This window comes from Colobus angolensis, unplaced genomic scaffold (genome assembly GCF_000951035.1).
Source record: "Colobus angolensis palliatus isolate OR3802 unplaced genomic scaffold, Cang.pa_1.0 Scaffold7, whole genome shotgun sequence".
In the NCBI taxonomy this organism is placed as follows: Eukaryota; Metazoa; Chordata; class Mammalia; order Primates; family Cercopithecidae; genus Colobus; species Colobus angolensis.
The window spans coordinates 7,084,744-7,101,289 of NW_012120709.1; the positions used below are offsets into that span (position 1 = coordinate 7,084,744).

The following is a 16,546-nucleotide window of genomic DNA, read 5'->3' on the forward strand; positions in this document are numbered from 1 at the left end:
ATGTTTGCCAGGCTGGTCTCGAACTTCTGATTTCAAGTGATCCACCTGCCTCAGCCTCCCAACTTGCTGGGATTACAGGCGTGAGCCACTGGGCCCAGCTCCATTGTCTTTTAACATGGTGTTTTATAATTACCATTTTATATACATTTGCTGCTAGATTATTCTATGCTCAGCATAGCTAGCTGTCTCTCATAGAGTCCAACACATGGAGTCTTGCTGTTTTAAAATTTATATAGCAGGTAAAGGATTCATTAAATATTATAAGGCTCACAGCCTTCCCAGTTCCTCTTCCTCTTCCTCTTCCTCCTCCTCTTCCTCTTCTTCTTCTTTTTTTTGAGACAAGTCTCACTGTGTTACCCAGGCTGCAGTATAATGGTATTATCACAGCTCACTGCAACCTTGAACTCCTTTACTCAGTGATCCTCCCACGTTAGCCTCCTAAGTAGCTAAGACCACTGGCACAAGCCACTGCACCCAGCTGATTTTTAATCATTTTTTGTAGAGTTAAGGTTTTGCTATGTTGCACAGGTTCAGTTTCAACTCTTGGCCTACGGTGGTCCTCCTGCCTCAGCCTCCCAAAGCATTGAGATTACAGGCATGAGCCACGGTGCCTAGCCCCTTCCAGTTTCAATGCCCATCATTCTTTGGCGATTAACTATGATATGCCATGAAAGAGCATTCAGTTTGGGAAGCAGAAGAGCTATTCAGGTTGGAGTCCAGCTCTTAGACTCCAGGCAAGTTATTACATAACTTTTCAGAGCACTGGCCCTCGTAGCTTTGTGTAAGATGTAAGTATGTAAGAACTTTGAAAAAGTAAGACATCTTGCCAACACTATTGCTGTTGCTATTGAAAGCATACATTAAAGCTGCTTGTAAGTACTAAAACATTGTGGTCATCATCATTATTTCTGAAAGCGAATAACTCATGTTTTACAAGTGACTGTAAAAGCCACATTAGGGGCTTGTAAGAGTGTGAAAGGAAAGAAGGGAGGGTAAAAGACATCCAGGGGCTTGGAGTATTTACCCAATTTGCAGAAATTGATGGTTTCAACAAAAGAGCTGTTGTTTACAAGGTAGGGTCTTGGATGCTTGGGTAGTATTCATAGATGGTAAAGTTTCCTACCATTAATATACTACTTAAAATAAGGTGGGTAGTTTAGGTTTACAAATCACTGAGATAAAGATGAAAGCATCACCAGAGAGTCCCAACATAATGGAGAGTTAAAGGCAGACAGAGTGTCACGTTGAAAGGGGTCAGAAAGAGCTTTTTGGAAAAAATGAGGACTTGAGGAGGACTTGAGAGAAATCTTGAAAAAAGGCCTCTTTTGACAATGAAGAATGGGAGAAAAGTATGTTCTAAGTAGGTGAAGTAACAATAAAAACAGACATAAAAAAGAATAGCAGGCTTGTTTCAGACAATAACCAGTACCTTAGCTTGGTGTGAGTCTTTAGAGATATGGCTGAGTATGTATGTGGAAGCTACCCTTTGGAAGATTCTAGACATATTGTTTTAGTCTTCCTGGTACATTGTTGCATCTTTCAAGTCCCTGTTCTTAGTGAGTCTTCTACAACTCTACCCCTGCACACTCAATCCAAACTGATTGTACCTTTTTTATCTGCCACCTTTCTTTAAGGTCTATGTGCAAAACTGTGTGGCAATGTGGTGAAGTGGGTATTCTGGAGCTGGCGCCCTGGGTTGAAATTTTGGTTCTGCTGTTTCCTAGCTTGTGTGACCTTGGGGAAGTCACTTAACTTATCTGTGCCTTAGTTTCTTAATCTGTAAAATGGGAGTGATGGCATCTAGTTCTTGTGGCTATTGTGAGGACTAATGGGTTAATTTATATTAAATGCTTACAAAAGTATCAGGTACTAGGTACTGTTATTAATCTCTGTCAAACAATTTATCGATCGCCCTCTGTTATGATTAATTACATGCCACACTCCGCTATGGGACTGCGCCCTTTAGGAGGGAAGGATACCTTCTATTTTAACCTTTGTATTCTCATTGCTTTATAATGTCTGCCTTCTGCATGGTTGTGAAAAGACGAGAATTCTACAACACATATATCTAGACAAATTGCTCCTGTGAGTCTTCCTTAGATCCAATCCCAGAGAAGCTGGATTTTAGGAAGAACTACCTTATACCACTGGTTGTACTTGTTCTGACATAAATATATATAGCCCACTTCCGTGACTAACGCTGTAAAAGCAATTCCATTAACACCTCCAAAATAACAATGAGACCTCAGTTCTTAAGTCTTTGTGCAAGAAAAGTTTAACTAAATATTTATTTAATCATAGGTGTTTTGTATTCCTCTAATGAAATGAAGTCTTAATGTTTCATTATATAATCATGGAAGCTGGTGGTTAACTCTTTGATATGAAAACATTGTTGACTAATTAAAGCCCAGTATAACTTCTTTCAGGTTATAATGTGAATGCATGTGCCGACACTTGATGCTTAACTTTCAGTCAGGCAAATGGGACGGATGTGGTGTGTGTGTGGCGGGGGGGCGGGGGCGGGGGCATGTGAAGCATCTTTACTGTATACAACTTGCTCACCAATAAATGAATGTTGGGTAATAATAGGGAGAGACACCCCTGTCTAAACTAGATTCTTTGATGGCATGGGATCTTTTGTCTTATACTTAAGAGAAAACTTTAACTCTTTAGTATGATACTTTAAAATTCAACAACAAATTTAAGAAATTATTAGGTTTTAAAATAGAAGTTTTTCTATTATGATATGGATGAACTTTATTTAAAAGATTTTAGAAACAGCTCTTCTGTTTTTTATGCCTGCTCACGGTTTAGGAATTTTAGTTAGACAATTAGGAAAATATTGTGTCTCGTGTGATTTTAAATCAATGGGAAGATGTTGTGCTTTCTAATTCAGAACTGCACACTCAGTAGGGGATGGAGCCAAGATTAAAAGCATGAGCTGGATTCCTCATTTTAGAGACTGATCATCATTACTGCCAGAACATATCATACGTTCTTTACCTTGATGGTTTTTTTTGACCTCATCATTACGTCGGCATTAGGAAAATGAGAATAAATAGGAAGACGATCAAGAACCAGAACACACTTGAAGTTGAAAATGTGCCATATTTGAGACTTTCCCTTCATTCGTAGAATTATCATTTGAACTAGTTGAGAGCCATATTTTCTTGTATAATCTTGTCTCTCATTATGCTTCCGGAAGGACTGTGAAAGGATCATTCATGCATTCTTGATTCCATCAGGAGTTGAAATAGACACCCATCTCTTACACAGAAATGCTGAACAATAATACTGTCATGGCTTGATGGCTTTGCAGTGTAGCAAGAAAATTTGAAATTGCTATCAACAGATTGTCTTGAGCACTTTCCAAGGTTATCTAAGGTCCAAGAGTTGCCATCTTCATAACTGAAATTTTTCTTTTTCCTTTCTTAGATATTGAACATGGACATAGTCAACATGTTCTGAGTGCCTTCTATGTGTTTGATGCTGTTCTAAGTTCTTTATCTATATTAACTCATTTTCTTCTCACCATAACTCCGAGGAGTGCTTCCACTTAACAGATGGAATACTGAGGTACAGAGAGGCTATGAAACTTACCCACAGTCATGACACTTAATTATTGCTAGAAGCAGGATTCTAACCCAGTTAATCTGCCTTCATTGCTCATATTCAGTAACTTGGCAGAGTAGCCTGTGCGTGGGCCATTGTGTTCTTGTTTGGAGATGGGAATTACTGTCGTGCATTCACAGTGATCTCTGTGAAGGGACAAAACAGATTACCTTTTTCGGTCATGGTGCAAGGCCATGGGAAGTCAACAACAGTCTGAGAAGAAATGGGAGATTGTGTCATGAGTTCCCTAGGACAGAGCTTCCAAATAGGCTCATCTGGGTTTGAGAGAAGTTCAGAAGAACTCTTGGTGGTAGTGAGGGGAGAGAAGGAAGGATATCCATTGCAGGGTTCCCAAGCATCTTGATCTGCCCATGTATCCTCAGTCTCAACACTGCTGTAGGAATTACATTTGGGGCTTCAAATCCAGCAGAACATAAGGCCTTTATTTGTATACTACATATTTATTTGTATATTTGTATACTTGTATATATGTATATTTGTATACTACATATTTGTATACTACACATACAAATAAAAGGGTATTAAATGGAATGGTTTTCCTAAGTCTTAGGGAGAGCACCCAGAATTAAACATGAAACTGTCTAATGTGTGTTTAAAAAGAAAAGCCTGTCTGAAATTTGAAGTCGGTGGTCTACAGAATTGTCTTTGGTGATTGTGTTGGTAAGTCCTTGGCTGACAATGGTACAAAATGTGACCTTCGCATTTGGAGACCTTTTCACCCTTGAGTGCCTACATTGATAGGTACTTGGACTTGGGGTTTCATGAATGTAAGGGCTGCCACAGTAAGTTCTGGGGTTATGTCTAGGCATAGGAACACAATTATTCTGTTAAATAAAAATTATTCTGACATTTGTAAAAATGGTAAGGAAGACTTTATTCAGGACTATCACAATAGGTGTAAAGACTATGTCAGTAGATGAGAGAGATCTGGGTCAACTCTAAATACAACAAGAACAAGTGGGAATTTATGGCGAAGGAGCAGGATGTGGGGCATTGGGTGGATGGAAAATGACTAAGAAGAGACATTGATGATAGTAGGATTCTTGCTGAAGAAAGGTGGGGGATGAGAAATTTGAACAGATATTGAGGATAGGGGATTCTTTCTAGACTGACTTAGTAGAATCCTTGCTAAAACTAGGCTCTGCAGGCCCAGCAAGGGTCAGGGACAAGGTGGACGCCTAGTCAAGAAGAGGGCTTGAAGGAGCCTGACTCAAATTTGGCCAAGGAGGGAGAATTTATCAGTTCCTATTGCTTGATTAAATGTAAGGACTCAGGTATTAGACTTGATCTCACGCAAGAGACACTGTTAAGTGAAGTATAGAGTGAATTCCAGAAAAGTCTGTTTTCTTATTGGTGTAGACATCTGTGAATGGGTTGACATAAATGATCAGAGTAGCTCTGAGAGATGGGATCTTTACGATTTTCCTGATGCTGCACTGTGAAGTTGATTTATTTTTATTTATTAGATTTAAGTAGGGTTTATTAAGTGCCAGGCATGATTCTAAACGCTTTGCAAATATTAACTCATATAATCTTCAAAACAATTCTATAAGATGGTTATGCCGTCTTCCCATTTTATATATAATTATGTATTGCTTAACAAGAACACATTTTGAGAAAAATATCCTTAGGCTGTTTTGTCATTGTACAAACATCATAGAGTATACTTACACAAGCCCAGATGGTATAGCCTACTACTTATCTTTCCGTACGGTGAAGTAGGCTATCCCACCTAGGCTACAAACCTTTACAGCATGTTACTGTACTGAATACTGTAGGCAGTTGTAACACAATGGTAAGTATGCATACCTAAACATATCCACACATAGAAGAGGTACAGTAAAAATACGGTATAAAAGATTTAAAAAGAGATGCACCTATGTAGGGCAGCTACAGTCTAGTCTAGTGGAACTACTGTAGTGTGTGTTATGCAGTGCTTGACTGTGTGAGGAAACAGAGGCCCAGAGGAGTTAAATAATTTGTCCAAGGTCCCATAGCAAGTAAGCGGTGGGGCTTGGATTTCCACCCAGGCAGCCTGGCTCCAGAGTCTGCATTCTTAATCACTCGGTGAGGTTGCATCCTGGGCTGTTGACTCCCAGGGATTTACTTCTTATTATTCTGGGCTTTTCTTTCTCTGCCCATAAATAAAGAATTCTTTTTCTAGGTTTAGTCAGACTCTGGGCCTTGTTCAGACTGAAGTCAGGATTGGAGAGTATGTTTAACTTAAGTCTCAAAGTTATTTGTAAACAGTCTTTCAGGTCATCTTTTACCTTCTTGACCAAAATCGTTAGTTTATTGATAAAAACACATTTTCTACTTTTCCACAGTTTGTGCAGAATATTATTGGTGACTCTTTCTAATCAACTGTTGGCTTTTTTCCCTTCACCAGCAAACTCAGTAGCATTCCTTTTTTTTTTTCCTTTCTTTTTCTTTTCTTTTCTTTTTTTTTTTTTAACGAAAAAATGCTCCATTAGCTGAACAATGAGAACACATGGCCACAGCGGGGGAACAACATACACTGGGGCCTGTTTGGCCAGGGGGAGGTGTAGGGGGATGGAGAATATCAGGATAAATAGCTTAATGCATGCTGGGCTTAATACCTAGGTGATGGGTGATAGGTGCAGCAAACCACTATAACACATGTTTACCTATGTAACAAACCTGCACATCCTGGCCGTGTATCCCGGAACTTGAAATGAAATAAAATAAAAATGCTCCATTTATGGTCAGCGAGTGGTAGTTCCTTGATAAAGGCTTTGGTAAACTGGCTTTCAGATAATACACATCTGCCACCAAAACTCTCTTAAAGCAGTAAATCTCCACTGTATAGAACTGACCAGATCCATTTTCAGTATTTATAGTGTCTTTAAATTTTGGTTAAATTAGTCAAACTGGTATTTCAAAGGATTCTGGTTAATATAATACAAAATCAAAGTTATATAATGTTATATTTGGAAACTCATCAGGATTCAATGGAACCTCACCTTATGGATTTTTTGCTTAACTTTTAATTGCAGATCTGTCTATGGCAGTGCAGAAATTTTCCCAGTCATTACAAGATTTCCAGTTTGAATGTATTGGTGATGCTGAAACAGATGATGAAATTAGTATTGGTAAGTACTACTGTTTTAGAAAGTTCTACTTCTAATATTTATTTTACTGAAATCAAATAGACACACACCTAAATAATAAACATCTAAAATATTTTCTGACTTTGACAATACTATAAGGGTGATTTTGGGTTTCTATGGAAGAATTTTTTTTTTTTTGGAGACAGAGGCTTGCTCTGTTGCCCAGGCTGGAATGCAGTGGTGCAATCTTGACTCACTGCAACCTCCGCCTCCTGGGTTCAAGTGGTTCTCCTGCCTCAGCCTCCTGAGTAGCTGGGATTACAGGCACCTGCCACCATGCCAAGCTAATTTTTGTATTTTTAGTAGAGACAGGATTTCACCATTTTGGTCAGCCTGGTCTCGAACTCCTGACCTCAGGTGATCCACCTGCCTCGACCTCCCAAAGTGTTGGGATTACTGGTGTGAGTCACCATGCCTGGCCTAAAGAAAATATTATAAATTGCTTAAAATCGAAGCTCTGTTTTTTTTTCCCCCCATAAGGAAATGACTGAATCATTCTATAACTCAGGTCATCCCTGCTTTTAATTATTCATTCAAACAAATATATATTAGGTATCTACTATTAAATTTACCAGGCAAAATGGTTTAAAAAATTACCTTACTATTTTTTTCTTCATACTGGTTTCTTTTTTAACTTGAATATTTGTTTTTAAAGAAAACAAATCAGTCACGATTCCCTAAACCCATGTTCTTGCAGGATGCAGAACATTACCGGGAATCAGGAGACTTGAACCCTAATCTGACGTTGCCTCAGTAATTTGGCAATCTGTCTCTGGGGAAAGCATGCTCCTTTCTGAATCAGAAGGATTCATCTCCCATAAAATGAAGAGGTCATGTTATATGATCTCTGAAGTTTTATCTGTCTCTGACTTTCTATTGTTTGAAGGTCTGATTCTTGTAACTCCCTCCACCGCCACCTTTTAAAGACCCCTCCATTTTCCAGTTTGTAGATGTGTGGTCCCTTCATAGGCTGGATTCCAGATATGTCATTTAATGAAAAGAGTATATAAAATATGTATGTATGTTTTAGAGGATATTACTAAGTGTACCCTACTTCCGGGTATAAAAATACGATACTACAAACACTGAGAACAGTGACTCCCAAACTTTAATGTCTATAGGAAACACCTGGAAATTTCTTTTTTTCTTTTTTCTTTTGGGAGACAGAGTCTTGCTCTGTCACCCAGGCTGGAGTGCAGTGGTGCGATCTCAGCTCACTGCAACCTCTGCCTCCCACATTCAAGCAATTTTCTTATCTCAGCCTCCCAAGTAGCTGGGATTACAGGTGCCCACCACCACGCCCAGCTAATTTTGTTTTTGTATTTTTAGTAGAGATGGCGTTTTACTACGTTGGTCAGGGTGGTCTTGAATTCCTGACCTCGTGATCCACCCACCTCAGCCTCCCAAAGTGCTGGGATTACAGGTGTGAGCCACCGTGCCCAGCTGGAAATCTTATTAATTGCAGGTCTTGGGTTGCATGTAAGATTCTCATTTCTAATAGATTTGAAGGTGATGTCCATGCTTCTAGTCCATGGACCATGCTCTGAGAAGCTGGGATTTATAATCCCCTTCATACCTTTCCACAATCACATTCCTCTTCTTCCTCTGCCCTTTCTTTTTCTTCTATAGTTCTACCAGTTATGTCTGTATTTCTAGACCGTATATTTTATTAGCTTTGACTATCTAAGTAGCAAGTCCTAGCACAGACCTCACGGTGAAACAAAAGGGCAGTGTTACCCCCACAAAAAAAGGCTCTCAGGAGAAGTTAAGCTGAATGAGTTTCGGCTTCAATGTGTGGCTTTAGCTTGCCTGCATTCACAAGAGCTCCTTTTGGAGAAATCTCTGGGCAGGGTACAGAGTCCTTAGACAAGCTCTCTGCATATGAAATTTACACGATACATCATTGTGATCATATCGGCAGTCTTTCTGAGCAGATACATGCCAAGTGGTTGCTCTCTTTGCTTGCTTTTTTAGGAGTGTTAGTTAATTTGAGGGGAGGGTGGAGTGGCTGGTCTCCTTCGGCCCTCAGTTTTGTGATGAAAGATGGTCCCAGCCATGCCTGTCACTTGCCTGAGGTATAGTTAAAGTGCCTCCAGGAATGAGGGAGAGCCCTCCCACATGCATGACATCTTCCTCCTCACAGGAGAGCTGGGGAAGGGCAGCATTAGGGATCATGCACTTCCAACATTTGGAACAATAGTGGTCATTTTGCTTGTCATTTCTTGACATTTGTGTTATAAATGTCTGGTCCTCAACATAGGCTTTGTAGTATACACTTAGCCAGGTAAAAGCCTAGATTATATTACTAAAATACAAATATATTAGCATTATTATTTAGAAAAGCTACACCCACATATTTACGTAACAGTTATTTTCACTTAGTTGTTTATTTATTTTGAGACAGAGTCTTGCTCTGTCACCTGGGCTGGAGTGCAGTGTCATGATCTCAGCTCACTGCAGCCTCCACCTCCTGTGTTCGAGTGATTCTCGTGCCTTAGCCTCCTGAGTAACTGGGATTATAGGCGTACGCCACCATGCCTAGCTAATTTTTGTATTTTTATTAGAGATGGGGTTTCCCCATGTTGGCCAAGCTGGTCTCGATCTCCTGACCTCAGGTGATCCACCTGCCTTGGCCTCCCAAAGTGCTGGGATTACCGGTGTGAACCACCATGTCCAGCCTTCACTTAGTTATATTAAGCTGTAAATTCCATGGAGGCAGAAGTCCGATTTTTTTTCTTTTTTAACCCTTTTGGCCTTAGCACTAGACCCAGATCCTCACAGTAGACCCTCAGATAAATTGTTGAATAAATGACATAATTTTCCTTATAAACTTTAATTTTTTCACTTATATACATATTTTTCTAATACAATGATATATATAATGTGGTATTCTTTTCTTTGGAAAGAGGATTATAGCAAATACTCCTGGGTTTCCACAGATGATATAATTTTAATGACTTCATGAATTTATTTCATCAGGTTGATATACATGAATTTATGAAATAATCCCTATAGTATGTTCAGGTTACTTCTGGTTGACCCTTTACCTGTTATTGTTAAGAGTACAGTAAACATCTTTCTGTATGTTTCCATTTCCATTAAGCTTCTTACTTAAAAGTCATCTTGAAATCACACATGCATGTAGTAACTGCAGATGTAGGGTTTTTAATCACTGTGCTTGCAACCTTCTAAGCAGGTGTTAGATAATTTCCCCAAGTTGTAGTGAACTTGATAGCTCAACAGTGGCTTGTTTGACTCTTTCCAGTTTGGCTAATTGAACATTGTTGTGCAGCTGTTGCAGATTAGATTCGAGAGGTGTGAATTGATCAGCAGGTGAAGGCTTACAAGCAATGAATATTACATTACATTCTAATGCTATATGGGCTTTGAGAAGTTAAATCTCAGGTTGGAGATCAGGAGATGAAGAATCTACACAAGTAGATATAATGTTGCTTGCTAATTCTAAATCAGGAGACTTATTTAACCCCTTTGCACTGGGAATCTGATTTAAATAGCAATGCTATTAGGAAAACTTAGAGCAAAATGACTTATAAGTATAAAATATTTCTGGAACATATATTAAACGTATAAAAATATAAATATGTTTCAATATCCTATTCAACACTTTTTGCCTTTTACCTGAGCTCCTACATACACTCTAAATAGTTAAAAATAAATTGTGTAGATAATAAAGAAGTAGTAGTAAGAGGCTCTGAAGAATCATTGCTGACATGGAAGATTATGAGATTATCCCAAGCTGTTCTACCAAGGACAAGGAACTGGAAAATGTATCCCTGGGACTAACGTGTGTGTCTGGAGTGGGTGGAGCACAAGGATCACGCTTACCGTCCTTCATTGGCTTCAGTTCTACGTGGGAAGGTACAGCGTTTCCGCTGTCTTTGCCTTGTTGAAGCCTGAGTTCCAACGACTTCGTTGTTGCTCTGAGTTTATGAAAGGGGAATGAGGTAGGGACAGCTGTGACTCTGAGCAGCGAGCAATAGCCCCACCACACTCTCAGCTGGAGTAGGCTTGAGACCTACCGATGACATAGCCACAAAATCCTGTGACTTACAAAAAAGCTCATCTTCTGTATGTGGGTCATGTCAGTGCAAAAGGACTTGAAAAGTAAGACATTGGCGGGCTTTCTGTATGTAAGGTGTGTTGGGAATGGGTAGGAAGGCAATAGGAAGATGAATAAAGATGTCTGCTTTCATTGTGCTTACAGTGGAAGAGGATGAAAAAAAGGTTTGGGGCAAAGTAAGGAAGAGAAGGTGGTGTTTACTATATCAGTGTAATTGCCTAATTATGAAAGTTGTTCTGGGAGTGTGTTTGATGTACAGGCCCATTTCTGGCCTGTACATCTCACCCAACCCTTTACCAGTTCCCTCTGCCCCTACCCTTTTGGCCTGTGCTTGCTGGGTTTTTTGTTTTGTTTTCTTTTGTGCCAGTGACACACCGCTGGCTTGGAAGGAGGCAAAATGGAGTTCGTTGTTCAAGACCCAGTGGGGAATTCCTGTGGCTCAGAGAGTAGGTCAGGACTGAAGTCCCAAGCAGGGTAGTGTCCTGTACTTTTTGTTTTTTAGCACCTCCCTTTTCATTGAAGAGCATCAAGAGGCCATTGCCCTCCCTTCTCTAAGGATAAATGAGCTGCAGGTGAGCTTTAGCCTTTTCCCTTTCATCTGCTCACTGCAGTGCTCGGTGAGTGGGAAGTGGCCTATTGAGCCCATACACTTAACTTCCCACAGCTGCACTAACTGCCCACATTTTATTTGGCTTTGGTTTTTTGAACTAAGGAAGACATTGAGTTAGGAGTACAGTGCTAGACACGTGGGGCTCAGAAATCGGTGATGGAAGGGAGGAAAGTGACTATAAACCGGTATAAGATAGATTCAAGCCACCTCTCATATCATACATTTATAGGGGTAGATCAAATACAAATGGTACCATTATGTAACTATAATTACACAAAGTAATATGTATGTAAATACAAAAACAATACTCATTGCATCAGTCCTGGAGCACACTCTTGCGTGGGAATTAATAATGTTCCAACATGAGTTATTTGTCCAGCCTTAAAACTTTACTGATAGGAAATAAAAGGTTATTTGTGCAGAAACTAAAATCGTATTCTTTTGAAAACACTGTTTATGGTGGGTTAAACGGCTGGATGTCCAAAGATACTACTATGAACCTGCCTATGAGATGGGTTGTTTAGCTACATTGATTTAGCACATTAGTATATAGGATAATAAAAGACTGTAAGTCTTAGCACATCCCTTGAGAATTTTTATCCACACCAAAGCTGGAGTATGCAAGTTACTCTATTTTGTTTTTGTATTTAGTACTTGTAATTTGAAATCATTTTAAATCAAAGATTAAAAATGAGAAGACCTCTAGGTTTTTTAAAAATTTAGATATTGTGGCTGGGTTCGGTGGCTCACTCTTGTAATCCTAGCACTTTGGGAGGCCGAGGCAGGTGGATCACCTGAGGTTGGGAGTTCGAGACCAGCCTGACCAATATGGTGAAACCCCATCTCTACGAAAAAAAAAAAATTAGCCGGGCATGGTGGCAAATGCCTATAATCACCCAGCTACTTGGGAGGCTGAAGCAGGAGAATAGCTTGAACCCGGGAGGGGGTGTTTGCAGTGAGCTGAGATCGCGCCATTGCACTCCAGCCTGGGCAACAAGAGCAAAACTCCATTTCAAAAAAAAAAAAGTTAGATATTGTTAGTCAAACTGAACTAGTGCCAATAAAAATGTTAGTCATTAATATGAGACAAAGTTTATTCATTCTATGTAATCTTAGAAACCATTGGAAAGTCCAGTTGCAATTGTGCATAAACAGCTTGGTTAGTGATGTTGTGTGATGACCTAGACTCTGAGGAAAGTCTTGAACAGTATGAGCTTTGGACTCAAGAGATTAAACATTTACCAAGAAGGAGAGTCACTTTGCTAGTAAATATTTTTGGTGGAGACTTCATTCCTTTAGACACACCTAAACAGAAAATTCCTGTGGTAGTGACAGGCAATACACTACCATTTGTCAACTAAGGTAATAGCTCCAAATTCTGAGTGGAGAAATGAGTCAGTCAATTAGGTAGTTCAAATCAAACTGTATTTTTTAACAGTCCCCCAGCTGTTTCTGACATAACTAGTGTATTGCTGGTCCCTTGTTTATTCCATTTTGAATGTAGATATGCAGACATAGCAACAAGGACAGTGCTTAATAGTTAGCATCAGTCAGGCATAGTGGCTCACGCCTGTAATCCCAGCACTAGCACTTTCGGAGGCCTAGACAGGCAGATCACCTGAGGTCAGGAGTTCAAGACCAGCCTGGTCAACATGGCGAAAACCCATCTCTTCTAAAAATACAAAGATGAGCTGGGCATGATGGCACATGCCTGTAATCCCAGCTACTCGGGAAGCTGAGGCAGGAGAACTGCTTGAACCCGGGAGGTGGAAGTTGCAGTGAGCTAAGAATTCACCATTGCACTCCAACCTGGCCAACAAAGCGAAACTCTGTCTCAAAAAAAAAAAAAAAAAAAAAAAAAAAAAGCAGGAAGAGCATGTTGCATTTTTAAAAAGAAACTTTTGTATGAAAATATTTGTACAAATTGTGTATGTACTGATCGATGGATGAGAGCTCAAACCTCAACCAAGTTTTGTGTGTAGCATTGGCTGAGGTGCACCTGACATTTTCTTGTTCTGTCTTTAGGAGAATGTGTTGAAAGGTGAAGGTATAGGAGGTTAAAATAGTGACAATTCAAGTCACAGGAGCTTTACTATGTCTTCCTGTGCTGGCAGTGCTTTGCCAAGGTGCAAATATTTATTGTTTGTTACCTCTCTGAGGCTGGGTGTGCATCAGTGAGTTACTGTGGTGAGGTGACTCACCTTGATTTGTAGATAGAAACCTGAGAGTGATCTTGGATACCTGATTTGAGGGTGTCAAGAAGAATTTTTTCAAGGGAGTGGCTGGAAAATCTCCCTCAGTTTCTTTGTCAGAAGAGTGACTGTGTAGAAAAGGCATAAAATTTTCACTTACTTTGAAGATGCATCTGTTAGGTCAAATGGAAAGGTAATTTCCCAAATGAGAAATAAGAATGTAGTCTAGGGTGGGAGGTATGGGAAACAATTTACTTTATCTATTTTGAAAGGATTCCTCTATAGTATAGAAACCCTTTGAGAGATAATTGCCTTTGTTTCAGGTTAAAAATCATAACTGCCATAATAAATGCAGAAAATACATTCAAAAGATCATTAATAATTTTTGTTGCAAAAGGGCCTATTTTCTTTTTTGACTTAAACTAATTCAGTGATCAAATTATTGAAAATGCTTCTGTGAAAATTTTCTTCAGAATTTGGTCGTGAGCTACAAATATGCATTTTTACAGTTTACTCTTAATATTTGTCTCGTGATATTGTGATACAAAAGGTAGAACTGGGCGGATGTGTTAGCTCACGTCTATAATCCTAGTGCTTGCAGAGGTCATGGCGGGAGGGATGCTTGAGACCAGGAGTCCCAGGCCAGCCTGGATGAGGCCCCAGTTCTATAAAAAGTAAAAATTTTGCCAGGCATGGTGGCACGCACCTAAAGACCTAGCTACGCAGGAGGCTGAGGCTGGAGGATCCCTTGAGCCCAGAAGTTGAGGTTACATTAAGCTATGATCACACCACTGTACTGCAGCCCGGGTAACATGTTGAGACCCTGTCTCTTAAGGAAAAAAAAAAAGAAAGAAAAGGTAAAGTTGTTTGTAGCCATGAGATTCTTCTTGGGCATTTTTAGGAAAAATTTCTAAACCAAAGGCAATGCCATTATCAACCACAACTGAACTCTTCTAAAAGAGACCTGTGATACTTTATTAAATTCAAGGAAGTAACCTACCTTCTCATTTGCTAGATCAAAAACAATATCCATCAGTTTTTACAGATCCTCATTACAACCACTTAAATGTGGTTATATAAATCAGGAAGTTGTATATTAAAATGGAACATTTCTAAATGCCTAAATTGTTTATACAAATAACATTTTCTTTTTAACTCTGCAGAGGAAGCATATTTTACTTTTTAATAGCTCTCAGTTGGACAATTGTATTATTGTTTTCTTTTTTTTTTTTTTAAACCACCCTTATTTTTGTACTCACACAGAAACCACCCACAATTAATGATTGAAGCAGCTGGGAAAGTTGCACATTTCAGGTGGTGTTCCTCTCTTAAAGAAAACATGCTACTCGAGAGAGATACTTTTATCATATTAGCTGTGTATTTTGAAGTGCTTTATTTGACTTTATTTGAAATTCAAAAGCTTAGGTCCTTCATGTTTCAGGCTTTGAGTAAAAAACAACCTGAAATCTTATTATCATGTCACAAGCCTAGAAAGACATTTAACTTTTAACTTATTGATAGACATTAATCCCCTAAAACCTCATTTCTTTTTTTGTGACTTTGTTCTGCCCAACAAAAAATAGCCCAGTCTTTTGTACAGAAGGCTCACTTGCTTATTACCTGTAGCAAACTATATGCTCTTTGAGGTCTGACAGTTTTACTCGTATTCCTGTTCCTTCATAGTACTTTAGGGCTTTATTTGCAGCAAAGATTTAATAAATATTTGTTGAGTGAATAACGCTCCCTGCAAAACCTATTAAACTTTTACAGAAATGAATCACTTTAGGGTAAATAGAATTTTAGAGCCTTACATGAAAAATAATATATGCATTGGCTGGGCGTGGTGGCTCACGCCTGTAATCCCAGCACTTTGGGAAGCAGAGGCGGGTGGATCACCTGAGGTCAGGAGTTCGAGAGCAGCCTGACCAACATGGAGAAACTAAAAATACAAAGCTGTCTCTACTAAAAATACAAAATTAGCTGGGCTTGTGGCACATGCCCATAATCCCAGCTACTCGGGAAGCTGAGGCAGGAGAATTGCTTGAACCTGGGAGGCGGAGGTTGCAGTGAGCCGAGATTGCTCCATGGCACTCTAGCCTGGGCAACAAGAGTGAAACTGCATGTCAAACAAACAAACAAACAAAAAAACCCATATATATATAACTATATATATATGTACTTACTTGAATATATCTACTATGGTCTTTTCAGTATGCTAATCTAAATTTTCAGAGGGTAATAGGTCATATGTTTACACACATGCACATACATATGTAGTTTTTACATGTACTTTAGAATCATTTAGAACAAGTTTTTGGCTGGGCGTGGTGGCTCACACCTGTAATCCCAGCACTTTGGGAGGCCGAGGCAGGTGTATTACCTGAAGTCAGGAGTTCGAGACCTGCCTGGTCAACATGGTGAAACCCTGTCTCTACTAAAAATAGAAAATTTAGCCAGGCGTGGTGGTGTGTGCCTGTAGTCTCAGCTACTTGGGAGTTTGAGGCAGGAAAATTACTTGAACTTGGGAGTCAGAGGTTGCAGTGAGCCGAGATTGCACCACTGCACTCTAGCCTGGGGGACAGAGTGAGACTCCATCTCAAAAATTAAAAAAAAAAAAAGTTTAAAAAATATTTATAAATATTAAAATAAATTTTAAACCAGAGCTAAAAATTTATTCTCTTTTTACATTTGTTCAATATTTACTGACTACATGTTATGTGACAAGAACTGTGCTTATGAAAAAGGTGGTCCAAATTTTGCCTCATGGAGTATACAAACTAAAGGATAACGTGGTAACAATACCCCTCTTTTAACGTAACATGACTTTAAAAAAGTCTTATTTCAGGGAGGTAGATAGAGAGTCAAGGGGGACTTTTATCTATGGTTAGTGAAAAATAAT

At 39.2% G+C, this 16,546-nt stretch overlaps 1 protein-coding gene across 1 annotated transcript in view; it reads left to right on the plus strand.

Annotated features, from left to right (window-relative positions):
- The window catches only part of ARHGAP42 (Rho GTPase activating protein 42), a 312,517-nt gene that overhangs the window by 78,383 nt on the left and 217,588 nt on the right, over window positions 1-16,546 (plus strand). Inside the window, exon 2 of the mRNA XM_011926606.1 lies at window positions 6,651-6,746. Coding sequence (XP_011781996.1) covers window positions 6,651-6,746 — 96 coding nt within the window. The remainder of the gene's footprint in view (window positions 1-6,650; window positions 6,747-16,546) is intronic.